Raw genomic sequence first — 27,917 nt, 5'->3', positions numbered from 1 at the left:
TATCAGGAGAAAGCTGAGCAATTCTGGAGAGGAGGGAATGGTGTCTCCTATGAAGAGGGCCCGGCATTCAAGTGGCGTAGAGATGGCAGATGATATCCGGAGGGCAGTTTTTCAGTTTCTTGAACGAGATCGACTGGAATTGGGAAAGACCTTGGGTTTTGCCGAGTTCACGGTTGTTGACTTTAAAGACTTCCCAAGGGGTTGCACGGCCTTTGAATTTCTTAGAGACACACTCCCACACTATGCCTCTGCTTTTGGGAACACAGAAGGGGGCACCTTAATTTTGGGGGTGGATGATAATCGCCATGTTGTGGGCTGTAAAAAGAGTATCGATCCGATCCGGTTCGAGGCAGCTGTTTGTGAAATCATCGACCGTTTGCCCCAGTTCCATTCTTGTGCCTCTAAGCCAAAAGTCAACTACAGATTTAAAGCCCAAATGGTTTATGATGAAGATGGCATGCAACACGGCTACGTCTTTGCAGTGAGGATCGAGCCGTTCTGTTGCCTTCTCTTTTCGGATCATCCGGACTCATGGGTTGTGGACAATGGTTGCGTGAAGAGATTGACGGCTGCTGAATGGATTCCACAGATCGTGGTGGAAGACCCAGGTCCTCTTGGTTGTTTACGCATTTGCAAATGTCTGCAGTCGGGAGATGTGTCCTTTCAGAATGAATTTTGCCACTTGCATGGTTTCTTAGTGATGGAACATGGGAAGATGCCTTATACTGAGTCATCGAGCAGGCAGGAGCCTCTCTTAGCCTCTCTTGGAGATACCAGGGAGGGAACTTGGAAGCTTCTGCGTGCAAGCCTGCAGATGCTCTTCCCAGAGCGGCCCCATCCCCTAAGGGGATGCTCACACATGTAGTCTCCCATCCAAAGATAAACCTGGGCTGACCCTACTTAGCAAAGGGGACAATTCATGCTTGCTACCACAAGGCCAGCTCTCCCCAGTCCTTCTGGCCAGGAGGGAGAGACTTCACCCCTGCTAAACAAATAGAGGTGCACCTTTTCACCTTTTTTGCATATTTAACAGGAGAGCAGCTGGCCCAATCTGACCCAGCACAGAGTCTCTCCCACTAGCTGTGGTGGTTGCTGGCTCCTCCCTTGTGTTTCTTTTCAGATTGTGAGCTCCTTGTGGACAGAGAACTATCAAGAGAAGAGTTGGTCTTGTGGTAGCAAGCATGGATTGTCCCCTTTGCTAAGCAAGGTCCACCTTGGTTTGCATTTGAATGGGAGACTACATGTGAGCACTGTAAGTTCTTCCCCTCCGGGGATGGGGCTGCTCTGGGAAGAGCATCTAGATTCCTGGTTTCCCTCCCTGGCAGCATCTCCAAGATAGGGCTGAGAGAGACTCCTGCCTGCAACCTTGGAGTAGCCCCTGCCAGTCTGGGTCGACAATCCTGAGCGAGATGGACCAATGGTCCAAATCAGTATATGGCAGCTTCCTATGTCTTGTTCTTCGTTTTATGTAAACCTTTTAAAATAATTTTAAAATAATTAAAATTATTTTAACTGTTCCACTCTGTGAATTATTTTTAATTGTTTTTAATTTGTGAAAGTGTTTTAATAGTTTGTTTTTATTTATATATTGTAATTTGGGTTGTGTACCCTGCATAGAGATGTATAAATCAGGCAGTACAGGCAAACCTCGTTATAGGCTCAACCTCTCTTCACTGTTTTGCGTATCTGTGGGTGTCAGAGACCCGTCCTCCTTATCCACAGATACGAAAGGGTTAAAACCCACATATCCACGGTTTCTAGAAGGCTGGAAATGTCAACGGAAATAATTTCCGGCCTCCATTTTGTTTGTGGGACCCATTTTATGGCTCCTTTCAAGAAGAAGAAAAGAAAGGGGAAAATTTTCGATTTTGGGGTACCATTTGGGACATTGCTGGACACCCATGGAGCATGGGGGAGGGTACTTTATTGCCCTGTTTTTGTGTTTTTGGGGTGTGTGTGTTTGAGCCTGGGAACAAAACCCCCGCAGAGAATGAAGTTCACCTTTCTTTATATTTATATAAATATTATTATTATTATTATTTATTCGATTTCTATACCGCCCTTCCAAAAACGGTGCAGGGCAGTTTACACAGAGAAATAATAAATAACTAAGATCGATCCCTGTCCTCAAAAGTGCTCATAATCTAAAATGAAACCTAAGACAGACACCAGCAACAGCCACTGGAGGGATGCTGTGTTGGAGATCGAGAGGGCCAGTTACTCTCCGCCTGCTAAATAAAGAGAATCACCATGTTAAAAGGTGCCTCTTTGCCCAGTTAGCAGATAAACAACATGTTTGAAAAGTGGAAGAACAAAGTAGAACAAAAATATCTTCATTGTCTTTTCTTTCTCTCTTTTTTAATGAGAAATCTACAACTTCTTTTCCTAGATGTTTCAAAGCTGGCCAAACTTCACAAAGGAGCTGAGTCTATTGGACGGGACTCCGATTATCAAGCCGGTCTACTCAAACCGAGACCTCAACAGCTTGGATGAACTGCAGCAACACCTCTTTCCGGGTATGTCGTATTTATTTTAAATATTGATATCCCACTCCTCCAATGCAATAGTACTCGGGCGTCTTCAAAATCGCAAAAAACCAGAAAAAACCCACCAACAGCATGAAGTTAACAAGAATAAAAAAGATCAAACACTAATCAGTATAAAATGAAGAACAGATTGACTAAAACAGACCCAATTAAAACTTAATTTAAAAAAATTCGGAAGTCTTCTAATACAACCTCTTCGTATCAGATACGAGTTCATCGATAAAGGGGCTTAAAAAGCCTCTCTGAATTTTAAGATCTTTTTGAAAAATCTTGAAGCTGTTCTCATGCACAGTTTCTTCACACTGGAAAGCCCAGTCTGGGTTAGGGCTGCAGGATCGGGTTCGATCCTGTGGGTGTAGCACTGCCACCTAGCCCGGCTTTTAGCCTGGGTTAACGGTGCCAGCATGCTGTTAACCCAGGCTCCGGGATTACGTGTCTCCCGGAAATACGGTATTACAACTCCTATAATCCCCAGCCAAAGGCCATTATAATTGGGGATTATGGGAGTTGTAGTCAACAGCACCTGGGAATCCCTGTTATAGGGAGCACTATTAGGGTCCCTGCTGGTCTGCTCAGGACTGGAGGATTTGGTGGAGAAGCAAAGGCATTTGACATCTTGAATCTGTCCTTAACCATTGCCTTCTGCTTTCCCTTCACTCTTTTTCTTAGTGAGCTCAGACAGGGTAATGTTCATCCCTCAATCTCTTTGCAACGAGTTATTCTCTGAAAACCCCAAACTGAAAGACTTGATAAAAAGCAAAATCCCCTCATCAGCTCAGGGGACGCTGATGTTTTCCAGAAGCTGGACTGTGGACGTTGGCTTGCCCAAGAACCCGGCGATTATATGTGACACCCTCCTGATCACTGCAGGAAGCCACCCCTATCTTTTCACTGTACTTGAGTCTCCTCCTCGGAAGCATACGGACATGTAAGACACACAGCCCGGCTGTTGAAGCACAAGCTGGTCAACGTTGGGGGATACTCTGAGAAGATCTGTGTGATCCCATGGATCCTGTGTCTGTCTGATGATGCCGGCTCAGAGAATACCCCCAAACCTACAAGTTAAAGCAAGAGCACCTCCCCAGTTTGCGGAAGTCACTTATCGTTTTGCTCAGTTTCACCTCTTTCTTAAGCGACCAGGTTGGGGTTGCGTTTCTGAACCTCTTGACCCTTGAGCAGTACGAAAAGCTTTCTGAGAACCTGAAGAAGACCCTGCACCAGTTCATCTATGGCCTGCCCGGGAGTGGGAAGACCATTGTGACCTTGAAGATCATGGAGAAAATCAAGAACGTTTTCAACTGCCAGCCCCACGAGATCCTCTACATTTGCGAAAATGCGCCACTACGGGACTTCGTGGGGTGAGTGTGGTGGACGTTTTGCTTTGGCTCTGTGTTTGAAATTGCTGTATTGCGATAACAGTAGGCATAACCAAAACAGGGCTTATCATTTCCGAGGGTGGTGTGTTGGCTTGGCAAAACCGTATTTTCCTGTTAAAAAACCAACCAAACAGCTTAAGCCTGATTATCCTGGGACACGTCCATTCCTGAGATCTGGTGGCTGCTTGCTTTCAAAGGACAAAAAGAAGAGCGAAGCAAGCCTAAGAGATGCCTTCTGGTGTTGCACCTGATCAGGAGGAGAGCTAGTCTTGTGGTAGCAAGCATGAATTTCCCCCTTTGCTAAGCAGGGTCCACCCTGGTTTGCATTTGAATGGGAGATTACACCTCTTGATTCGAGCAAATCTCTATTCAATGGTTCCAAATTCAAATCGATACAAATTTGAATTGATTCGAGTGAATTTCATGCACATCCCTACACCTGAACTTGGGTAGGACACGTCTTCGACCCCTTTATTGGTTGTGGAAACCAGACAATTAACTAACCAATTAATGAATTCACTTATTTATTTTAGGAAGAAAATGTCCAGAGCTGTGACCAGATCTGTTTTCATGACGGAAGAATTCCCAGACATCAGGCACATAGTTGTGGATGAAGCTCAGAATTTCTGTGTAGAAGACGGCGGGTGGTACGAGAAAGCTAGCCAGATGTTCAGCCTCGATGGTACTTCTCCTAGGATCTTCTGGATTTTTATGGACTATTGGCAACTGAGCCACCGTTATGTGACTGGTCTCCCACCTCTCCATGCCCAGTATCCTCAGGACCACCTCACCACTGGAGTCCGGAACGCTGCTGAGATCTATAAAATCACGGATGGAGAGAGGAAAAGGATTGTAGAAAATACCAAACTGCAAATTCCTCACCAGAAATTCAGAAGGCTGCTAAGCGAAGCCAGCTGTGGCCACCCCATGGCAGGTTTCTGTGAGACAAAGCAAGGTCTGAGGAGAGGAGAAATGGCAAATTATGTGGCTGAGCAATGTTGGAAATATCTGAGAAGGGGCTACTCCAAGAAAGATATTTCCATTCTCTGCAGCACAAAAGAAACCACGGCAGCCTTTCGAAGCGTCTTAGTCCAGGAGATGAGAAAGTTCCGTCTGGATCCCTGGTTTGTGAAAGCCAATGAGATCCTCCTGGATGAGATTGTCCTCGACAGCATTCGCCGTTTTTCCGGCCTGGAGCGGCCCATCGTCTTTGGGATTAATCCAGTCCCTGCCCACGAGGAAGTTTCACACAATCTCCTGCTCTGCGTGGCCTCGAGAGCGAATCAGCGTCTTCATTTACTGTATCAGGGGTTCCCAAGAGGGGTATTTGAAGGGCTTCCAGGGGCTGCATTATTTGTTCCCTCTCTGAGGATCACCAGCTGGAAGCCGATGTGTCCACTGCAGAAGGGGAGGGAGAAGACCCTCCTTCTCTGCTCCTGATTGGCTGCCTACATGCTGAAGCTCAGTGGTCGGGATGTGCCCGAATCATTTCTGGCAGCTGCAGAGAGGTGGAGAGCAATAGCTTTAAGAATGAGGTAAGCTGGTCTTACCTCTTCTCCCCCACCGAAATGCTTTGGCTGTGGTTGCCTGAATCATTTCAAGGCCTCTCTGATGAGGCGCCGAAACGGTTCGGGCACATCTCTCCTCAGTGGATCCTCTCCTCAGCCTGACTGTAAAGACTTGGCTTTTTACCCAGGCTTTTACATAATCGTTTTTACTGCTGCTTCTGGGTGTTTTTATTTCTTGTATTGTTTTATGCCTGTTTTTATATGTTTTTATACTCTTAGCATGTTGTTTTTATTGTATGTTTTTAACTTTTGTAAACCGCCTTGGGGCTATATTTTAACGAAAGGCGGTATAAAAATGCAAAAATAAATAAAAAATAAATAAATAAAAACTACTACAACTATTTATATACTGCTCTTCAACCAAAGTTCTCAAAGCGGTTTACATAAAAAATAAAGAAATACATAAATAAGATGGTCTCTTGTCCCCAAAGGGCTCACACTAAAAGAAACATAAGGCAGGCACCAGCAACAGCCACTGGAGGGGTGCTGTGCTAGGGCTGGATAGGGCCAGTTGCTCTCCCCCTGCTAAATATAAGAGAATCACTTTAAAAAGGTGTCTCTTTGCTCTCTTCACAGGGGCTATAATACACCTATATTTACTTGAAAGGGAAAAGGCTCTGAATTTAAAACAACCTCCTGATTTCTAACATCCAATAACCTGGAAGAAAACCTAGTCTTTGATTAAGAAAATTCAATTTGGAAAATACGGCATATATGTATACATATGCACGCACACACATTTAAACGTTAGCAGTTGCTCAAGATTTAATGAGTGAATATGTCTAAGCCTTCCTTGAAGCCATCCAAGCCAGTGATCATCACCTCATCCTGTGGCAGGGAGTTCCACAGATCAATTCTGTGCTGTGTGAAAAGGTCCTTCCTCTTGCTGGTCCTACATTTCCTGTAAATGTAGTTACCCAGTTTGAAGTGTCACGGCTTCTCCTGTCACTGGCTGGCTTACATCCGAGTCAAGTTCCTCGGAAGCACTCTTATTGTTTGTCCTACAAACGTTATATCATTTGTCCTCTCAATTAATAGGACAAACCGCCATTATAAGAAACATAGAAGTCTCTTGCAGTATCTGGTTAATATTACCAGAGGAGAGCTGGCCTTGTGGCAGCAAGCATGATGTGTCCCCTTAGCTAAGCAGGGTCCACCCTGGTTGTATTTGAATGGGAGAGTTGATGTGTGAGCACTGGAAGATTATATTCCCCTCAGGGGATGATGGGGCCACTCTGAGAAGAGCATCTAGGTTCGCAGTTCCCTCCCTGGCAGCATCTCCAAGATCAGGCTGAGAGAGATTCCTGCCTGCAGCCTGGGAGAAGCCGCTGCCAGTCAGGGTAGACAATACTGAGCTAGATGGACCGAGGGTCTGACTCAGTATATGGCAGCTTCCTATGTACCAGCAGTGCTCCACTGAGAAAGGCTTTTGCAACTTTCCATTTCCAGATTATGCCCTCAGCATATCTCGAAGGGAGATCTTGCAAACTCCCAGTGGAACGGCACTTTTGTCTTTGTGGTGCTGGTCATTTGGAAGACATCATCCACTACATTTTCTGTTGCCCTATTTTCGAGGGGATCAGGGGACCACCACTGTTGATAGATGAACCTAAGGGGTCAGATGTAGAAGTTTATCTTTTTGCAGACGCAGTTCCTAATGTTAGCCATGCTTTCTTTTAAACTCAGAAAGAAATGTATATGTAGCATAGGTTTTAGTTCAAGCTAACTGATGTGACTTTCCAGTATGTTGCATTTTTTTCTTCTGTTATGCTATGTTATAACCTGTGGTCACACCAGTAAACTTAGTGCTTAGTTAAATGGGACAAGTAAACCGTTAATTTCAATGGGGAAACTCACGAGTACATAAGAAGAGCCCTGCTGGATCAGGCCCAAGAAGCTCCATCTAGTCCAGCATCCTGTTCCACATTGTGGCCCACCTGATGCCTTCAAGAAGCCCACAGGCAAGAGGTAGGTGCATGCCCTGCTGTTGCTCCCCTGCAACTGGTATTGAGATACATCTTGCTTCTGAGGCTGGAGGTGGCCTAAAGCTACCAGACTAGTAGCCACTGATAGACTTGTCCTCCATGAATTAGTCTAAGCCCCTTTTAAAGCCATCCAAGCTGGTGGCCATCACCACATCCTGTGGCAGAGAGTTCCACAGATTAATTCTGCGCTGTGTAAAAAAGGAGTTCCTTTTGTCAGTCCTAAATGTCCCATCCTTCAGTTTCATGGGGTGACCCCTGGTCCTAGTGTTGTGAGAAAGGGGGAGAAAGTTCACTCCCTCTTCTCCATGCATGACTTTTATACACCTCTATCATGTCTCTTCCCCCATAATTGCTTCTTTTCCAAACTAAATAGCCCCAAGGAGCCGTGCTCTTGGGATCCACCTAAGTCGGGACGGATCTTTGCTAATCAGTATATGCTTTATTTCTCATCCTGTTTTATCATTCTGTAGTCTATGGCATGTATTTAGTAATTTAATAAACCTCTTCTAATTCAACTCTCCTTGAGTCTGAGTGTTCTTTTCTGGTTATACACTTAGCCCACTGGAATAATCAAGGGAACTCATTTTCACTCATGAATCTGTGCAAAAAGGTCTATTGAGTTTTCAACCAGCTGCAGACTTAAGAGAGTGTGGAAAGCTTCTTTATAAGACCAATGAGAATTTCTCATAAGACACTATATATGTGTGTGTGTGTGTATATATATATTTGATTACTTTGAATATTTGATGTTTCCTGAAGCCACAGAGCTCTTAACGGTTGGTTACTTCACAAAGGAAGGTCACTAGCAGGTAGGGATGTTCACGAATTTTGCATGAATGGATTCAAATTGAATTTCAGCCAATTTGAATTTGAAACCATTGACTAGCATGGAGATTCAGTCGAATTGACTCGAATTCTACTTTGGGCAAATTTGAATCGATTCGAACAAACCGCCACTCTATTCGATGGTTTTGAACTCGATTTGAATTTGAATTGATTCAAATGAAATTTGTGCACATCCCTACTAGCAGGGGCCTAATTCTGGTATCTACTGAACAAACTGCTTAGGAATTATGCAGATTGTCTGTTTCCTTGGGCAAAGAACATCCACTGTGCTACGGTCACCCAAACTTTGGAAATATACTTCACTTTCCTCATCTAAGTGCCAAACAAAACCAACCCCAATCCCCTAGTCCTCATTGTTCTGGGTTTCTTCTATTATTTCTTTAACGTTGAGACAAAGGCTTGATGAACCCGTAGTCCATGCACTTCACGAGGCATTCGCGCGCCACGTTGAGGACATGCTGCTTCTTGGGGTCATCGGCCTGTTTGCCGACGATCGTCAGGATTTCCAGCATTTCGCTCTCCACCAATTTCTTGGCCAGCTCCTGGTCGGCGTGGATGAGGTTGTAAACGACCACGAGCCCGCGGTGTTGCACGTCCAGCTTGTCGTGAATGCACAGCCGCTGCAGAATCTCCAGCCACTGTGTGGTCTGCAGAAAGAGAGAGACACAGATCTGAAAAGTGTGTGTGTGTGTCATTCACAGCAAAAAGTTGTATTAAATTTGGGTCCCATTCTGGTTCAGCTTCACCAGGAATTCTCACTCTCCTGATAGAGATGGGGGTTTCTCAAATTCAGATCCCCATTTGTTGGACTCCAACTCCCATCATCTCCAGCCACAATAGATGATGGGAGTTATAGTCCAACATCTGGGGACTCAAAATTCAGACTTGGGCCAGCGTGGCGGGGGATGATGGGAATTGGAGTCCAACAATAGTTGGAGACCCAAGTGTGGAATCTCCTCCTACAGGCTGCTGAAGAGGAGGCCAAATGTGGCAGCAGATAGGGCTGGGAAAGGCCCTGCCTGAAACCCTGGAGAGTGGCTGCCAGTCAGAGCAGACCACACTGAGCTAGACAGAGCAATGGTCTGACTCGGTAGGCAGCAGCTTCCAATGGTCTGACTCGGTAGGCCATGGCTCAGTCAGTGGTGGAACATCAGCTTTGCCTGCAGAAGGTCCCAAGTCCACACTGGCAGGCCTGGGAAATCTTCATCTGAAACCTTGGAGAGCTGCTACCAGTCAGTGCTGACAATACTGAGCCAGATGGTGTGATGGTCTGACTCAGTATATGGCAGCTTCCTCTGTGTCCGGGTAGCTTGGGAGTGACTCTACACATTGGCTCGTGGTGATGCGCCTTTAAAAACACGCCATGAGATCTTACCACTTGGGTGACTTTGTGGCACAGCTTCTTGTGGGCAGCCGTCAGCATGGCCAGGGCTCCTGCAGCCGCGTTCTGGACTTTCTTGTCATCCTCCCCGCAGAGCAACACCACCAGCTTCAGCCAGTCGTTTCCGTCCGCTAGGAACCGCTCTTGAACCTGGTGGGTGAAAAATTGAATCCGGTGCAAAACCAAGGAAAGAGCTGGAAGGGAAGCGATCCAAAGGGCCAGGGGGGTTCCACGGTGTATCACGTCTGCTTTGCATGCAGGCGGCCCTGGATTCGAGTCCCGGTGGGACCAGCAAATCTTTAGGGGATGGGGCTGTCACTCAGCGGTTTGCATGCAGAAACTCCCAGGTTTATTTCCTGACAGTGTCTCCAGGTAGGGCTGGGAGAAACTCCTGCCTCAAACCGCAGAGAGCCACTGCCAGTCAGAGTAGACACTCCCGAGCCAGATGGGCCAAAGGTCTGACTCAGTAGGCAGCAACATCCTCTGTTAAATTTGGAAATGAGGGCGATGCTCGCAGTGGTTGAGCATCTGCTTTGCATGCAGAAGGTCCCAGGTTCACCTCCTGGCAGGTAGGGCTGGGAAAGATCCCTGAGCCTGGGCCATTTAGTCTGAGCTAAATATCAGACTCAGTCAGCAGCAGCTTCCTCAGTGATGGGACTGTAGCTCAGTGGTAGAGCTTTGCATGCTCCCCAGCTTCAATCCCTAGCAGCGTCTCCAGGTAGGGCTCAGAAAGACGCCTGCCTGAAACCTGGAAGAGACGCTGCCAGTCAGTGTAGACAATACTGAGCTAGACGGACCAAAGGTCTGACTCAGCAGGAGGCAGCTTCCTGTGTTCTTAAGGGGATCCTTTGGCAACAGGATGCAGAGACGGGTTATTTTACCTCTTTGTTGACCACGAGATTGCACATGCACTCCGTAGCTGCCTGGCGGAGCTGATCGTGGTTTTCAAACATGTAGTTCTCGATGTCTGGCATGGCTTTCTCTTTGATGATCTTTTGCCTGAAAGCAGCGAGGAGAACCAAAGGTTATAGCACATGTAGCAATGTGCGAAGCATGAGCCTGGGCAGAACATCCCACCTCGCAGGGATGTTGTGCTAGCAGCGGACAAGCCCAGCCGGCAGCACTCGCCTGAGTTTGTCACTTCTGCCGGAAAAGTTCGTGAGCCCCAGAAGAGCCTCATAGTTCTGGAGCCCGTCTCTGTCGGTGTTCAGCAAGCTGACCAGCGGCCGCACGACCTCGTAAACCTGCAAGAGAGGCAGATGTCTTAGGAAAGGTCTGGAACTCCGTGGAAGAGCATCGGCTTTGTATGCAGACGGTCCCCGGTTCAGTCCCTGAAGGCATCTTCAGGTAGGGCTGGGAAAGACTCCTGCTTTAACCTAGAAGCTGCTGCCAGTCAGTGCAGAAAATACTGCACTAGGTGGACCAAGGGTCGGACTCAGTAGAAGGCAGCTTCCCTTGTTCCATATCATGGTCCAGGTACTGGATCCCAGCCTGTTCCCGGTGTTGCTAAGAGCAAAGATGCTCCAAAGGGTTACAATACTCACCCTCTCCCCAGGGAATGCGATGTCCGGATTGGAGACGGCTGCGATTTTAGCCAGAGCATGGGATGCTTTGATCTTCCCAACGTCCGTGCCTTCCAGGGCCAAAGGGATGAGGGCCTAAACATGAAACCCGAAAGACAGAAACGTACCAGAAGATGAAACAGGATCTTCATGTCGGCATCTTAATAAGTCTGGTGCAGTGGTTAGAGTGTTGGACTAGGCCCAGAGAGACCCCAGTTCAAATCCTCATTCAGCCCTGAAACTCACTGGGTGACTCTGGGCCCGTCACATATCTCTCAGCCTAACCTACCTCACAGGGTTGTTGTGAGGACAAACAATCATGGGCTCCGACCCTGGATATTACATTACCTTTCCGCCCCCTTGAGCAACGATGGTGCCACGATCCCGGGAGTTGTCACACAGAGCAAGGAAAACTCTGCCGAGAAGAAATTCAGAGATAGGATCAACTGCAGAGGACTAGTATCTTCCTCATTGCTCAGAGTAGACAGTACTGGACTAGATGGACCAAAGGGTCTGACTCGGTACCATACTCAGTACTCGAATCGATTCGAGTTCAAAAACCACTTAATAGAGTGGAGATTGACTCGAATCTGCCCAAAGCTACATCGAATTTGGATCGAATTTGATTCAACTTTGGGCAGATTCGAATTGATTCAAATGAATCTCCACTCTATTCAGTGGCTTTGAACTCAAATCGATTCGAGAGAATTTCATGCACATCCCTAGTCCCAGGTTTGATCCTGTTTGATCCATGCCTGTTCAGGGGGCGTCTGTCTCCACCTTAAAATGCCAATTCAGTCTGTGCTCTGGGATAGAAATGTGCAGGAACCTGAGTGGAGGGTTGTAGGGTCCCGGGCTATGTAGCTCGAACCGGAAGCCGCCTGAAGGACACTGGGCTGGCTGCGCTGACACCCCACAAGGTTGTTTTGGTCCTTCCTAAAAATGCAGCCTCCATCATACGCCATCTAAAAAGCTTCTGAATTGGAGGCTGCTTACCTGGCTAAGAGTTCCTTTGTCTGGTCGGTCAAGATGGTGCTGTCGGCCTTCACCATGCAGACCAGGGCAGAGGTAACGCTGGCTGCGATCAGACGCTTGGTGACGAAATCCTTCTTGTCCTGGGGGGGTGGGAAAGGAAAAAATGGTGACACCTCATGTCCATCTCCGAGTTTTGAGTCACCTATGGCCTACTTGGGAGGAGGGGGAGGCCAGCTCAGCACCTCTTTGGATCAGGGCTCGCCTGAGCTGCAGGAAGGGGTGGGCTTCTCTCTCACCCCTCCCGGCTCCTCTCTCACCCCTCCACTTGCAGTCAGCTTTTGCTGGTTCCACTGTCATTTTGCTCAGAATTCTTGCCTTGCTGCTGCCTTGCTGGACCCGAGTACAGAGAAACATGATGGCGATCCAGCATACCTTGGGTTGCTCCTCCGGCACATGCTGCTTGGAAAACTTGGCTAGCTGGACCAGCTCCGGGACGAGTTCCTTGACATCGTAGCTGTTAGTGCAATTCACCAAGATGGAGGCCACCGAGTACAAGATGGTCTTGTCGCTGGTCTAATGGGCCAGAAAAACCAGAGCTTTCAGAACGGTGCTGTATATTTATTTCCTGGATCTGCAAGCATGCAAACCCCACCTTGCCTTGCCTTTCCACTTAGAGTTGCCATGCCCCCTGAAATTCCGGGTTCCACCTGGATTGTAAGCATCTCACCCAGATTGCTTAGCTCACCCAGATTCACCTGGATTTCAGCTTTTTAAAAAACAAAAAAAAAAAAACAAAAAACAAAAAACAAAACAAAAAAAACAAGCTAAGCTCCTGCCCATGTAGAAGAGGAGTTACAGAGCAAAACATGCAGTCACTATTCTGCTCAGAAATGATTTTCCAGCCAATTGACATAATATAGAAATTAGGCACCCAGATTTGGAGAGCCAGAATATGGCAACCTTATTTCCATTCAAATGTCTGAGGCTGTTTCCAAAGCACAATCTTCAAGCTGCCATTTTAAAACAGTTTAGAAATAGCTCAAATCCACGGATAACTTTTTTTTTTAAAGGAGGGAGTTGTAGCAGAAAAAATCTAGATAGTTTGATAGATTGGCAGACAGACTGGATAGAGAAAATGCAAGGAAGGAAGGAGATTCAGAGAAGATAGATTGATAGACTAAAGATAAATATGCAAAGAAGGGAAATGCAGAGTAGATAGATAGATAGATTAGAAGTGTGAGCACTGTAAGATATTCCCTTGAGGGGATGGAGCCACTCTGGGAAGAGCATCTAGGTTCCAAGTTCCCTCACTGGCAGCAGCTCCAAGATCCGGGCTGAGAGAGATTTGTTAGAGGTTGTTGATTTTTACCCACAATAGATAAAACAGCAGAGCACTAAGGAATGAGCACACACTCCAGTTACAGAGTAGGTAGCAGAGGATGGTTCGGATATTGCAGCTATTTAGAGAAAACACACGGAGATCCTTGTATGACTAAACACTAAATATTTATTGGTTAAATACACTTAGATAGGAAAGCCCTATCTCTAATCTAAAGGACTACATAATGGATAGGTAAGGAGAGAGAGAGAGAGGTTTCCATGATCTGCTCTTTAGGAGGAAAGGAAGGATTGTGACTCAGCACAGGAAGTGCTGCAGAGTCAGTTCAGGGGTCATAGAGCAGGGACAGATAGGGAGACCCTGACTCACTGTCTCTACTCCCAATGCCCCGAGTGGTCATTAGGACAGTTGGTGCAAAAGGTCGATACACTCGAAGTTCATCTCCAACAAGATTCCTTCCTGCAACCTTGGAGAAGCTGCTGCCAGTCTGTGCAGACAATACTGAGCTCGATAGACCCAGGGTCTGACTCAGTATATGGCAGCTTCCTATGTTCCGATAGATAGATAGATAGATAGATAGATAGATAGATAGATAGATAGATAGATAGAAAAAGAAAAAGGATGCAGACAGACAGTCAGAGACAGACTAGGCAGGCAGCCTGAACAAGCGGACAGGGTGAGCGTCAGCATTGCTGGGCTTACCTTGGCTAATTCAAACATGGCTTGCAGGGCCGGCTCATCCTCCACAAAGTCGTCCTTCACGTCCGCATCCAGGGTCAGGTAAGCCAGCCCTTCGATGGCCCACTTCCTCGTGCAGGGGTCGATGGCCGGGTTGCACAGCCACCTGGGGGCAGGAGATGGCGGGCTGAGTGCCTGTCGATCAGGTGCTTCTTGGGGGGTGGAGGGCAAACGGCTTGGTCCAAGAATGGGGCCTTTGCACACCCGCCCTTTGGGGTCTTCGGGGCCCTCCCTCAATCTTCTCACCCCTCGACTCCCTAGCTGTGGGCCTGCAATATTTCCTGGTGGGGGGGAGTCAGCCCTGTTACACACACACACACACACACACACACACACACACACACACACACACACACCTACCTTTGATGGCCCCAACCCCTATTTTTCGGGCAGATCAGATACAATTCTCCCCAGCCCTGCTGGCTCTTCCCTATGAGGACCTTAAAAACCAACAGCTGTGGAAGAGACACAGTTGGAAGAAGATCTTGAAATATTGGTCAGAAACGTCAATTGCAATGATCAGAAACCTGCATTTAAGTAAGGGGTTGGGGAGAACCCTGGAAGACCTCCAAGATCCCTTCCAGCTCTGACACTCTATGATCCTACGTCACCATAGAATGCTTCAGCTGGAAGGGATCTTGGAGGTCTTCCAGGGTCCCCCTCCCCTTACTGATCAATATTTCTAAAGAAGAGAGAGAGGGGAGAAAGAGGGAGAGGAACTGGTGAAGGTACATCCACCTCCCCCAGAAAGCGGGGCTGGTCTTGTGGCCGAGTGCACGAACCCTTTGCTAAGCAGTCTTTGCCTTGGTTTGGATAGAGACCCCATGGGTGCACTGTAAAATATTCCCCTTAGGGGATGGAATTGCTTTGCATGCAGAAGGTCCCTGGTTCACTCCCTGGCAGCATCTCCAGGTAGGCCTGAGAGAGACCCTTGCCTGAATCCTTGGAGAGCTGCTGCCAGTCAGTGTGAGCAACGCTGAGCGGGACAGACCAAGGGCCTGACTCAGTAGGCAGCCGCTCCCTATGTTCCAGGGTGGACCCTTCCAAACCGGTCACTCACTTCCGGCACTGCCTTGCCAGTTTTTCAGTTGATCCTTCCGCAAATTGCCGCAGCCCGTAATCGGTCCCACCAGCCAAGCCCAGTTTGCAAAGACCCTGGAAAGAAAATCAAAGGTTTCTTCTTAGCTCCGAATGGCAGAGATGTCGCAAAGAAATGCAAACGTAATGCGAGTCTCCCCGTGAAGCCATTTTTGGAGGATGGACGTTCCTGCCGGTTTCCATCCCTCTCCCTCTGACGACAACAATCATATTTTCTAATAGTTTTTGTGTTTCTCAAAGCTTTGAAAACCCCACTACCACTTGCATGCAGAGTATCCCTGGTTCACTCCCTGGCAGCATCTCTGAGCCTGAAACCTGGAAGAAGCTGCTGCCGGTCTGGGTAAACAATCCTGAGCTAGATGGACCAAAGGTTTGACTCTGCAGGAGGCAGCTCCCTCTATTTCTATATTCCGTCCTCTCAAATGTCAGGACTTTCCACACAAGGAGGCAAAGGGAACATAGGAACAGAGGAAACTGCCATATACTGAGTCAGACCCTTGGTCCATCTAGCTCAGTATTGTCTTCACAGACTGGCAGCGGCTTCTCCAAGGCTGCAGGCAGGAGTCTCTCTCAGCCATATCGTGGAGATGCTGCCAGGGAGGGAAAGCAGGAACCTAGATGCTCTTCCCAGAGCGATCCCATTATCTCCTAAGGGGAAATCGCACAGATCTCCGGGACTCACCACCAATGCCCTGATCTTGATCTTCTCATTCTTGGTCTTCTTATAGATTTCCTTCAGCAAAGTGATCCCGTTGGTGATGATAAAGGTGGCCCAGCTCAGCTTGGTAGAGGCGTGGATCAGGGCCTCCACAGCCACCAGCTGGTCGATTTCTCTCTCGGAGCCACACAAGGCCACCATCATCTCCATCACGCCCTTCATGCCCAGGAGTTGGTTCCCCAGGTCAAAAGGGCCTTGCAGGACTCCGGAGACCACCTGGATGGCGTGCAGCGTCTTGTCCATGTCTTGGGGGTCAATCTTGCTCCTAGGGGCAGCAGGGGAAAACAGAGTGGGGAACACAGAGTTCTTTGGGTGAAGATGGACATCACGTTTTGAAAAGAGCTGGTCTGGTGGGAGCAAGCGTGAGTGACTTGTCCCCTTAGCTAAGCAGGGTCCTCCCTGGTTGCATAAGAAAGGGAGACTAGAAGTGTGAGTGCTGTAAGATATTCTTCTTAGGGGATGGTGCCGCTCTGGGAAGGTCCCAAGTTCCCTGCCTGGCAGCATCTCTAAGATAGGGCTGAGAGAGATTCCTGCCTGCAACCTTGGAGAAGCCGCTGCCAGTCTGGGTAGACAACACTGTGCTAGATAGACCAGGGCAGACCCTGCTTAGCTAAGGGGACAATCATCCTTGCTACCACCAGTGACCAGCTCTCCTCTCTAAGACTTCAGCCTTTGCTGTCATGGGAAATCACTAAAAAAAATTATAACAACTGGGCATATTTTAAAATTCTTTTTAAAAAGTGCAGGTGCCTGTCAGAAAAGTGAATTACTGTGTGGGCTGAGAACAGGAAAATAAATTATCCAGGAGCATAGGTGTACTCCGGTGTGGAAGTTTGTGTGGAAGAACAGAAGTGCTAGTCAAAATGATTGATTTCCCACAAATCGGAAGGCCGATCACAGTAGAAAAAGCCATCGGGGTTGTAACATCATTTGGACATCGAGCAACATTGCCCATAGGAAGCAGCAAAGATGGAATATATCACCATCTGGAGGTAACCAACTCCAGAATTCCTGATTCAAGACCTAGAGTGCCAGATATAATGTCACATACTTTGGTCCTGAGCTGTGCTTCCTGTAAGGGGTGCGCACATGTGCACGCACACAAATGTTTGGATGTCTGTTCAGTTAATTTTAGATCCAGCTCAGATTGAATCAGGAAGGTCCCCCTCTGATTGCATGTGTGTACACACTGCCTTGATGCTGCCACCCAGAACAAAACTCATTCTGCACACAGCTGAAAAAGAATTAAGAGGGGACACTGAGCTGATTGTCTTTATGAGAATCACCAGAATGGTTTCATTTCCCCAGCTTTAGATAATCTGCCCCAGACCCCTCTCTAAGCTGGACTCACTGGATGTAGTCTTCGCAGATCAGCCTGAAATTCTCTCTTTCGGGATCGCATCGCAGGTCGTCGTAGAGTTTGTTCAGGAGGACTGAAGTCGTCAGCTGGGTGTTCTCCGTCAGGGGCAGGCAGTTGGGCAGGTCGGGGATCTGGCCATCCACCTTCAGGATCTTTTTTAGACCTGGGATTGGGAGTCACCGACAGAGGATCAGCTCTAACTAGAATGCTAAGATGGACGGTCTGCCTGGAGGCATAACCAGGGCAGGTGGAAAACTGGACTCGGGGGCCCGTTAGTGAAATGGACAGGGGCTGACGAGGAAATGTTAGTGAAGAGTCCCAGTGCTAACACTGTGTGAGAGAGGTTGACAGATCAGATCAGATCAGAATTTTTTAAATTTTTTTTTACAGTCATTGACTGGAAAAGACTGCAGTTAAATCTATAGTTAGATTGTGAGCCCTTTTGGGGACAGGAAACTGTCTCGAGTTATTTTTCTATGTCAACAGGTTTTGGAACTTTTGTTGAAAAGCAGTGTATCTGTGTGTATGTATATATGTGTGTGTGTGTGTATGTGTATACACACACATATTCGCAGTAGTTATCGTTAGACCAATAACAACCCAATCATCCGTACCATTCTAAAACAATTCCAATTGAATATATCAGTCTCAAACAAAACTAAGTAGCATAAACAACTTAAGAACAGCCCTGATGGATCAGGCCCATCTAGTCCAGCATCCTGCTTCACACAGTGGCCCACCAGACGCCACTGGAAGCCACAGGCAGGAGTTGAGGCCATGCCCTCTCTCCTGCCATTACTCCCCTGCAACTGGTACTCAGAGCCACCCTGCTGGAGGTGGCCTATAGCCCTCCAACTATTAGCCCTTGATAGACCCCTCCTCCATGAAGTTATCCAAACCCCTCTTAAAGCCATCCAAGCTAGTGGCCTTCCCCACAACCTGTGGCAGGGAATCCCATAGATTAATTATTCACGGTGTGAAAAAGGACTTCCTTTTGTGGGTCCTAAAATTCCCAGCCTTCAGTGTACCTACTTAAACCAGTAAGTAAACTTAATTTACTTGCTTACCTATTTCCATCTACTAGAAGGAGGGAAGCTGTTACAGTTCCTTGAGGCATGTGTTTTCTGCTGCTCTACAGCGCCGCCACGCCCACAGATGGGCAGAGCGGGTATTGCAGCGCCTGACACGGCAGGGATCAGATGTCACAGGGGGGCCAATCGGGTCTCCCCTGTGCCTATAAAACTGTGGATGGAGCCTGACTGCCTCACAGCGTTGGCATCTCCTTGTGGTGAAGAGTGTGGGCGCTGCTGAGCTGCCCATCTGTGAATGGCTATAACATCTCGACTCGGAGAGAGTGAGATGGAGAGGGAATCGAGGCTGTGCTTACCATTATCAATGACAAACAGGCTCCGGCTGTTGTTGTGGTTTCTCAGGTCCTTCCTGGGCACGTTCTTGTTGAGCAAATTGAGAGCCCGGTCCCGGCCTTGCCCAGACACCTTTTTGCTGGGCAGCATGTCCAGGAGATAGACGGTGATCTTCTTCAAATCCTTCTTGGTGTCTGCAGAAAAGACAGCAAAGCAGAAGGCCAGATGCCTCCCTTCAGTGAGATGACCGTAGTAATAAACAGAACCCCTGCAATTTGGGCCAAGAGGCGTCCTTTGACAGTGGAGATTCTCTGATATTTAGCAGGGGGAGAGCAACTGGTCCCATCCACCCCCATCGCAGCATCACTTCAGTGGCTGTTGCTGGTGTCTCCCCTGGGTTTCCTTTTAGATTATAGGAACATAGAAAGTTGCCTTCTACTGAGTCAGACCCTTGGTCTATCTAGCTCAGTATTGTCTTCACAGACAGGCAGCGGCAGGAGTCTCTCTCAGCCCTGTCTTGCAGATGCTGCCATGGAGGGGACTTGGAACCCTCTGCATGCAAGGAGGGAGGTGTTCTTATTAGAGTGTCCGAATCCCCTAAGAGGAATAGCTTATAGCGCTCACATGTGTAGTCTCCCATTCAAATGCAAACCAGGGAAGACCCTGCTTAGCAAAGAGGACAATTCATGAGTGTTTCTTGGCCCTATCTGGAGATGCCAGGGAGGGAAGCTTCTGTATGCAAGAATGCAGATGCTTTCGGACTGAGCGATGTCCCCGTCCCCTAAGGGGAATATTGTATAGTGCTCTCACATGTTGTTTCCCATCCAAATGCAAACCAGGGCATACTCTACTTAGCAAAGGGGACAATTCATGCCTCCTACCACAAGACCAGCTCTCCTCCTCATGAGCCCTCTGGGGACAGGGAACCTTCTCAGCCCTCTTGGGATGCACAGTTTGGGAATCACCCCTGTTAACTGAGCTAAGAAGCAACTTTTAAAATGGCAATGCTCTTATATTTAGCAGGGGGAGAGCAACTGGCCCCCTTCAGCCCACCACAACACCCCTCCAGTGGCTGTTGCTGGGGTCTCACCTGTATGGAGAGCTGGACTTGTGGTCGCAAGCATGCATTGTCCCCTTTGCTAGGCAGGCTCCACCCTAGTTTCCCCTCAAGGGATGGGGCCGCTCTGGGAAGAGCATCTAGGTTCCTACTTTCCCTCTCTGTCAGCAGCTCCAAGACTGGGCTGAGAGAGATTCCTGCCTGCAACCTTAGAGCAGCTGCTGCCAGTCTGGGTAGACAATATTGAGCTAAGTGGACCAACGGTCTGACTCTGTATAGCTTCCTATGTTCCTATTTTGTTTTAGACTGTGAGCTCTTTGGGGATAGGGATCCATCTTATGTATGTGTTATTTCTCTGTGTAAACTGCCCTGAGCCATTTTTGGAAGGGCGGTATAGAAATCGAAATAATAATAATAATAATAATAATAATAATAATAATAATAATAATAATAGGGGGATAATATTAATACCACTTTAGGGATTAGGGATATTAGGGATAATATTAGGGATATTAGGGATAATAATAATATCACTGGGGGTAGTGCCCCCTGTGAGGCACTACCTTGGTGTGGTTGTGGGGCTTGTGTGCTCTGAGGAAGGTGAGAGCTATGCCAGAGGTCCAACCATACCGGACAGGTCTCACCAGAGGAGCCAGACAAAGAGTGCCTCTCCCATCAACAATATGGTGAGACGTAACTTTAATAAATCTATACCGGATCGGTCGTCGCCCGGGTCAACAAGGACCGCGCCAGGTGCTGGAGTCCCTGGACCTCTGGTGGCAAGTGGGCAATAGGACTCAGGATCTTCAGTTGAGCAACCAGGGCTGGAGACAGCAAAGCTACTGGAAGAAACGTCGCTTAACCGAAAAAAAATATACGAAAAATGCCAACAAGGAAATAATGATCTGCTATTACAAGTCTAGTCCAACTAGAAGAGGTTATTTAAAAAGAATGTACCAAATTTGGAAAGAGAAGCATCCAGATACAGAAATAACAGAACAAAGGCTAGCAGACCAGAGAAGATTCATAATAAGAAATAAAGTATTCATAGGAGTTGAGCTGGAAGAACTGCAGAGAGCAACACAGGCTCAAGATATGGAAGAAGAATTACCACCAACTGAAGCAGTTGCTCAGGCGCAGGTGGAGGAGGTGTTGGAAATCGAGGATGCCACTGTTACTGAACTGTTTCAAAATCAAAACCAGGCAACCTCCCCTTTGCCTTCACCTCAAAAACCCAAATGCCGTTTAACAGAAAAGCAACAAGAACTAAAGCAAAAAATAACTGAGCACATGAACCAAACAACCACCAGGGTTCGACTTCCAGCTCTAAAAACAGTTGCCAAAAAACAACTTGCTCAGGCATTAAAAGATGTCAATGCTGCACTTGCAGAGATAACAACCAAGAATTTGCAAGAAACAAACCAACTAATGTACAGTGCAGCAACAATAACAACACAAGAGCTCGAATATAAGATCAGTGGACCTGTAAAAAAAGAAAGTAGTGCATCACCTAAATGGAAGATTAGATTAGAAAATAAAATCTCCAGGCTTAGATCAGATGCTAGTAAATGGAAAGATATGAAAGACAAGAAGCTGAAGAATGAAAACACCAACCAGTATCTGATCCAAAAATACCACCTAGATTCAAGGAAAATTAGAGAAGTCCTGGAAATAATAAAGCAGCAAATAACAGCAGTGTCAAAGAAGATTAGCAGGTATGAAGCCAGAATTACACAACATAGGCAGAATCTCCAATTCCAGTCGAATCAGAGGTGTTTCTACCAAAGCATAGAAGGAGAAACAGGCAAGAAACCTAGAAACACCAAATAAAGAAGAAACAGTGCAATTCTGGGGGAAATTATGGGACAATCCAATAGATTATAATAAAAAAGCAGGCTGGATGAAAGAGGTCAAAAAATGTAACCAACAAATGCAAGATCTAATAATAACACCAGAATTAATAAGTGAAAGAGCAAAGAAAATTAAAAATTGGACTGCGCCAGGCGACGATGAACTGCATGGCTTTTGGCTTAAACACCTAACAAGCCTTCATAAACAACTATCAAAACAGTTCAATCACATTTTGCAAGGTGGTGATATTGAACAATGGCTAACAACTGGGAAAACTCATCTCATCATGAAAGACCCAGCAAAAGGTGCAGTTCCAAGTAATTATAGACCGATAACTGTCTGCCAACCATGTTCAAATTATTAACTGGAATAATAGCAGATGAAGTCATGCAACACTTATTAATTAACAAACAGCTTCCAGTTGAACAGAAAGGAAATTGCCCGAACACCAGAGGCACAAAAGACCAGCTGCTGATTGACAAAATGATTTTAGAAATCTGCAAGAGAAGAAAAACCAATCTAAGTGTTGCATGGATTGACTACAACAAAGCCTTCGATTCATTGCCTAACACATGGATACTAAAATGTTTAGAAACAACTGGTGTCAGCAAAAACATTCACATATTTATAAAAAAAGCAATGAGCATGTGGAGTACACAGTTAACAATCAATGGCGAGACACTTGGACAGGTTAGCATTAGAAGAGGCATTTTCCAAGGGGACTCACTATCCCCTCTATTGTTTGTAATCGCCATGACCCCACTTTCACAAATACTAAACAAAACAGGCCTCGGATACCAAACATCTAAAACATCAAGTCAAATCAACCATCTGCTGTACATGGACGATCTGAAGTTGTATGGAAAGTCCCAGTCAGAAATTGAATCACTGCTAAGCACTGTCCGTATATTCAGTAGCGATATAGCAATGGAGTTTGGACTAGACAAGTGTGCTGCATTAATAATGAACAGAGGGAAAATAAGAAAAACAGAAGGAATAGAACTGCCCAATGGAAGCAAGATCAAGAACCTGGAAGAGAAAGAACATTACAAATAGTTGCGCATTCTCCAGGCTGATAACATCGCACACACTGAAGTGAAAAGAAAAATTGGAAGTGAATACATCAGGAGAGTTCGAAAAATCCTCAAGTCCAAACTCAATGGTGGGAACACCATAAAAGCCATAAACACCTGGGCTATACCTGTTATCAGATACACTGCAGGAATAATAGACTGGACCCAGGCAGAGCTAGAGACGCTGGATCGTAAGACCAGGAAAATCATGACCATCAATCATGCTCTGCACCCCTGTAGTGATGTCGATAGGCTATACCTCCCTCGTAGCTCAGGTGGAAGAGGAATGCTGCAAGTCCATCAAACAGTAGAGGAGTAGAAAAGAGGCCTTGAAGAATATATCAAGGACAGTGAAGAAGATGCACTTCAAATGGTCAAGAACGCGAAACTATTCAACACCAATGAAAGAAAGCAGGCCTACAAGAAAGAACAAGTCAAGAACCGAGCAGAAAAATGGAAAATTAAGCCCCTGCATGGTCAATATTTGCACAATATAAGTGGAAAATCAGACATCACCAAGACTTGGCAATGGCTTAAGAATGGTTGCTTGAAGAAAGAAACAGAGGATTTAATACTGGCTGCACAAGAACAGGCACTAAGAACAAATGCAATAAGAGCAAAAGTCGAAAAATCCACAACAAACAGCAAGTGCCGCCTTTGTAAAGAAGCAGATGAAACAGTGGACCACTTAATCAGCTGTTGTAAAAAGATTGCACAGACTGACTACAAACAAAGGCATGGCAATGTAGCAAGGATGATGCACTGGAACATCTGCAAAAAATACAAGCTACCTGTAGCCAAGAATTGGTGGGACCATCAAATTGAAAAAGTGGTAGAAAATGAAGATGTAAAAATATTATGGGACTTCCGACTACAAACAGACAAACATCTGCCACACAATACACCAGATATAACTGTAGTCGAGAAGAAAGAAAAACAAGTCAAAATAATCGACATAGCAATACCAGGGGATAGCAGAATAGAAGAAAAAGAAATAGAAAAAATCACCAAATACAAAGATCTACAAATTGAAATTGAAAGGCTGTGGCAGAAAAAGACCCAAATAACCCCAGTGGTAATTGGCGCCCTGGGTACAGTTCCAAAAGACCTTGAAAAGCACCTCAACACCATCGGGGCCACAGAAATCACCATCAGCCAATTACAAAAAGCAGCTTTACTGGGAACAGCCTATATTCTGCGACGATATCTATAACAATTGACAATAAAATTCTGGCATTCCAGGTCCTTGGGAAGGACTCGATGTCTGGATAAAACAAACCAGTCAATAACACCTGTCTGACTGTGCAAAGAAGCCATAATAATAAATATAATTTCTTTCTTTTTTCTAAGTAAACCACTTGGGAAACGTTGCTGACAAATGGCATATAAATATTAGGAGGAACAGTAAGGTGAAGCAGCCAGAGCTTTCATGTTCAAGCACAGTCTTTCTGGAAACACGCTTTATGCTCTTAGGGCCGGGTGTGAATTATGCGCCTTCGTTGCAAAGACGCCAGCTGTTTGCAGTGCTGATTACCCAGCACCACTGCATCCTCTTTTCCCAATTCTTCCTTCTTGCTCTCCCCAGACAAGGAGTCTGTGATGGCTTGCAGGAGATTGCAGACTACCAGGGAGATTTCTTTGTGGTCGATGGACATCCACAGGCAAATGTTGTCAATTCCCAGCACATGAAGGACTGCAGTGGCCTGTGCAGAGAAAAGATGGAACACGGTGTCCAAATCTTAGAATCCGAAGAGTTGGAAGGGGTCTAGATCATCTAGTCCAACCTGCTTCTCAGGGCAGGAAACTTCTACAACCTCCCTGGACAGCATCCCGTCCAGCCTCTGTTAGAAATCTTCCAGCAAAGGAGAGTCCACCCCTTCATGAGGCCCCTGCTAACTAGGCAAAGAGGCATCTTTTAACGTGGTGATTCTCTATTGAGCAGGAGGAAAGTAACTGGCCCTCTCCGTCCCCAAGCACAGCACCCCTCCAGTGACCGTTGCTGGTGTCTGTCTTAGGTTTCTTTTTAGATTGTGAGCCCTTTGGGAACAGGGAGCCATCTTATTTATTTGTTATTTCTCTGTATAAACCACCCTGAGCCATTTTTGGAAGGGTGGTCTAGAAATTGAACCAATGAAATAAATAATAAATAAATGAGGCAGACTGTTCCGCTGGCTAACAACTTTTACATTCAGGACATACTTCCTCCCTTCCATGACCTGTGCAGGTGATTCCTTTCTGGGAAGGGTCATGGAAGAAGGAGATGTCTGTGCCCCATGGGCCCACCTCCTTGCTTGGTTGGTGAAAGCACCCAGCAACTTTCTCTTTTTGAGTGCCAAGGAGCCAAATTTCCGTGGCCAGATCGATACACCAAACCTTTTTCTGATTTCTGTCGCTTCTGTGCAGCCTGGAGGCCACCGACACCACCCACAAAACACCACCCAAAATGTAAAAGCCACATGCCCTTACCCGGGCCTGGTGACCCGTACACATCGCGGAAAGGGTCCTTACAGCCGCGAGGATCAGTTCTGGGTTTTTGGTCTCTATCAGCCTCATAAGCAAGTTCAGGCCATTGTTCTGGAAGATTCTCTCCGCTCCGGCTTCCTCTCGGCCGAGAACGATGAGGTTGTTGGCTGCCTGGTTGCAAAGAGCCGGCAAAAGAAATGGAGGAACGGGTGATAGCTGAGGACCGACAGCAATTTTGTTCATGACGTTTAAATATTTTGCAGTACAGTTTGGGAAAGAGGTGACTACAGGCAGACATGACAGAGGTGTATAAAATCATGCATGGAGTAGAGAGAGTGGATAGAAAGAAAATTTCCTATCTAAGATGCTGGACTAGATGGGCCCCTTGGGCCTGATCCAGCAGGGCTGTTCTTATGCTCTTATGCCTTTCTCACCACTTAACCATCTCTGACCATTTTTAAAAAGTATTGATTGAAAGACACATCGGTTCACCAAGGCTTTTAACTGAGATTGTTTTAATGTTGTTTTTAAAATACTGTTTTAAATTTTTTTAAATTGTTGTGTTTTAAATTTCTTGTTTTCGTTTTTAACTAATGTTTTACCTTTGTTTTTAGCTTGTTGTAAACCGCCCAGAGATGTAAGTTTTGAGCGATATATAAAAATAGGTTAAATAAATAAATAAATAACCATTCTGTCCTCACCCTCACCTTCTCTTGCTTCTCTTTTTCGCTCTTCTCATCCAACAGGATTTCGAACATCTGCTGCACCCGGGCGTCTGTGGAAAACTGGACATGGAGCTACGCCGGGGTTGAAAGAGAACGTGCCCAAGGGTTACACCAGAGGATAGAAAATGAGAGAAAAATGGTTTATCCAAGTGTGGGATTTAAGTGGTCTAACATGATAATTCACCGATGAAATCTGCTCACACCAGAATCAGCCTTACATCAGTGAGTCAAACCCTTGGCCCATCTAACCTAGTATTGTCTCCAACCCTGACTGGCAGCACCTCTCCAAGGTTTCCGGCAGGAGTCTCTCCCAGCCCTCCCTGGAGATGCTGCCAGGAGCTGAAAGTGGGGACCTTCTGCGTGCAAAGTGGACGCTCTTCCACTGAGATATGGCTCCATCCCCCCAAAATAATAGGACTGCGCTGGCCAGGAATCGAACCCGGGTCAACTGCTTGGAAGGCAGCTATGCTCACCACTATACCACCAACGCGGCTTGCCAAGAAGAGTGGCAGGGAGCCAGAAATGTGGGATGCGCACGGGCTTTGCTTGGAGGAATGGAATGAGTCACAGCAGCAGGGAAAGGAACCTTCCCGCCCATGTGAGAAGCACCAGCAGAATCCTGAAACCGCAGGAGGGAAGCCACTGCCAGGGTCAGATCAGAACCCATGCCTCCCACAAGGATGTGGAGCCTAAATCCAGTGCCTTAGACCACTCAGCAGCACTCCCTTTAAGGTGGGATGGGGCTGCAGTTCACTGGTAGAGCATCTGCTTTGCACGCATAAGATTTCCGGTTCTGGACAACATGATTCAAAAGTTTGGAAAGGAATATTTGTTTAAAGATGAGCCAGAATGACGTTGTAGAGCATTATATGTTTAATGTTTTGTAGTTGTAGGTTTCTTCTTTTTGTTTTTAATGATGGTATTTATAAATGCATTGTAATGGTATCTGGTGATTTTAAATAAAAATGAAACGAAACGAAAACAAAACAAAACAAAAGAACAATAATGAAAGAAGGATTCAGGTTCAATCCCTAGCAGCATCTCCTGGTAGGGCTGGGAAAGACTCCTGCCTGAAACTTTGGAGAGCTGCTGCCAGCCTGTGTAGGCAATGCTGAGCTAGATGGACCAAGGGCCTGACTCAGTATATGGCAGCTACCTATGTAAAGCAGACCACCATTCTGAGGACTGGCTGTGCTACCTTTAATAGATACCATAGCCTCAAGCATGATAAATGGATCCTTTTTGTAATTAATCAACACATGCAACGGCCTGATCCTGAGTCAGACCCTTGGTTCCTCGAGTATCGTGTATTGTTTACACTGACTGGCAGCAGCTCAGTCTTGCCTGCACTGACTGGCAGCAGTTCTCCAAGGCTTTGTTGTGGGTAAGCCGAGGGGCTTACCTCCCCACCCTGGTTCAGGTCTCTTGGTTAGGTAATTTGCCAGACACCAGTATCAGAGTTTCAAATTAAACTTTATTGCAATGACACAGAGCTCTCAAGAAAGGCGGCCGCCCCGAACCTTAGGGCCACATCCTATATATATAGCATATCGTTTATAATTTATTCTTGCATCTGCGCAGTTTAGCTCAACTGGTTCCTACAGGCCTTGATTTGCTGAGACAGTTTCTCATGTTTCCCCCTTCTCCCCCCTGCCTCCCTCGAGGAAGAGCAGGCCTGTTTAAGTTTCACTTTTGCCTGGCGAGTTGGCCTTGAGCTTCGTCTCAGCCCCAGCAAATTGGTCAGGTGCTGTTGATGTGTTTGAGTAAACCAAAGTAACTCCATTTTACATAGAATACCAAAGCATCTCCAAGTTTGCTTAGAAAACCTAATTCTAACTTAAAGCAACCCCAGCCCAGCTCAGGCCAGCTCAAGGACACGGCCTCACATGATT

General features: G+C 46.6%; 2 protein-coding genes and 1 non-coding gene across 8 annotated transcripts in view; 1 reads left to right on the top strand and 2 right to left on the bottom strand.

Moving 5' to 3' along the window:
- Positions 1-556: 556 nt before the first annotated feature.
- On the top strand, positions 557-5,418 carry LOC128335876 (schlafen family member 8-like). Its single transcript, XM_053274668.1, is given in 6 exon segments — positions 557-608; positions 2,390-2,516; positions 3,216-3,446; positions 3,449-3,586; positions 3,589-3,904; positions 4,456-5,418. Coding segments are annotated over 5 exon segments (1,719 nt in total). The 5' UTR covers positions 557-608; the 3' UTR covers positions 5,363-5,418.
- Positions 4,430-27,917, bottom strand: part of UNC45B (unc-45 myosin chaperone B) — a 38,194-nt gene continuing 14,706 nt past the window's right edge. For 3 of the 6 annotated variants that reach the window (XM_053274662.1, XM_053274664.1, XM_053274665.1), the window contains exons 2-17: positions 26,008-26,097; positions 25,304-25,471; positions 24,372-24,540; positions 18,880-19,050; positions 17,484-17,655; positions 16,097-16,397; positions 15,377-15,471; positions 14,281-14,422; positions 12,672-12,812; positions 12,261-12,379; positions 11,613-11,679; positions 11,247-11,360; positions 10,831-10,946; positions 10,584-10,701; positions 9,697-9,852; positions 4,430-8,968 (exon numbers count right to left, since the gene is read on the bottom strand). In XM_053274662.1, coding sequence (XP_053130637.1) covers positions 8,702-8,968; positions 9,697-9,852; positions 10,584-10,701; positions 10,831-10,946; positions 11,247-11,360; positions 11,613-11,679; positions 12,261-12,379; positions 12,672-12,812; positions 14,281-14,422; positions 15,377-15,471; positions 16,097-16,397; positions 17,484-17,655; positions 18,880-19,050; positions 24,372-24,540; positions 25,304-25,471; positions 26,008-26,097 — 2,406 coding nt within the window. In that variant the 3' untranslated portion in view covers positions 4,430-8,701. Of the gene's footprint in view, positions 8,969-9,696; positions 9,853-10,583; positions 10,702-10,830; positions 10,947-11,246; positions 11,361-11,612; positions 11,680-12,260; positions 12,380-12,671; positions 12,813-14,280; positions 14,423-15,376; positions 15,472-16,096; positions 16,398-17,483; positions 17,656-18,879; positions 19,051-24,371; positions 24,541-25,303; positions 25,472-26,001; positions 26,098-26,243; positions 26,253-27,917 lie in introns of those variants that run through there. The other 3 variants (XM_053274661.1, XM_053274663.1, XM_053274666.1) reach the window with 2 other exon arrangements.
- TRNAG-UCC (transfer RNA glycine (anticodon UCC)) lies at positions 26,444-26,515 on the bottom strand. Its single transcript has one exon. It is a non-coding gene; the product is annotated as a tRNA-Gly (tRNA).

The sequence above is a fragment of the Hemicordylus capensis genome, chromosome 12 (genome assembly GCF_027244095.1).
Source record: "Hemicordylus capensis ecotype Gifberg chromosome 12, rHemCap1.1.pri, whole genome shotgun sequence".
Taxonomy (NCBI): domain Eukaryota; kingdom Metazoa; phylum Chordata; class Lepidosauria; order Squamata; family Cordylidae; genus Hemicordylus; species Hemicordylus capensis.
This window is presented reverse-complemented; position numbering and strand designations above follow the sequence as displayed.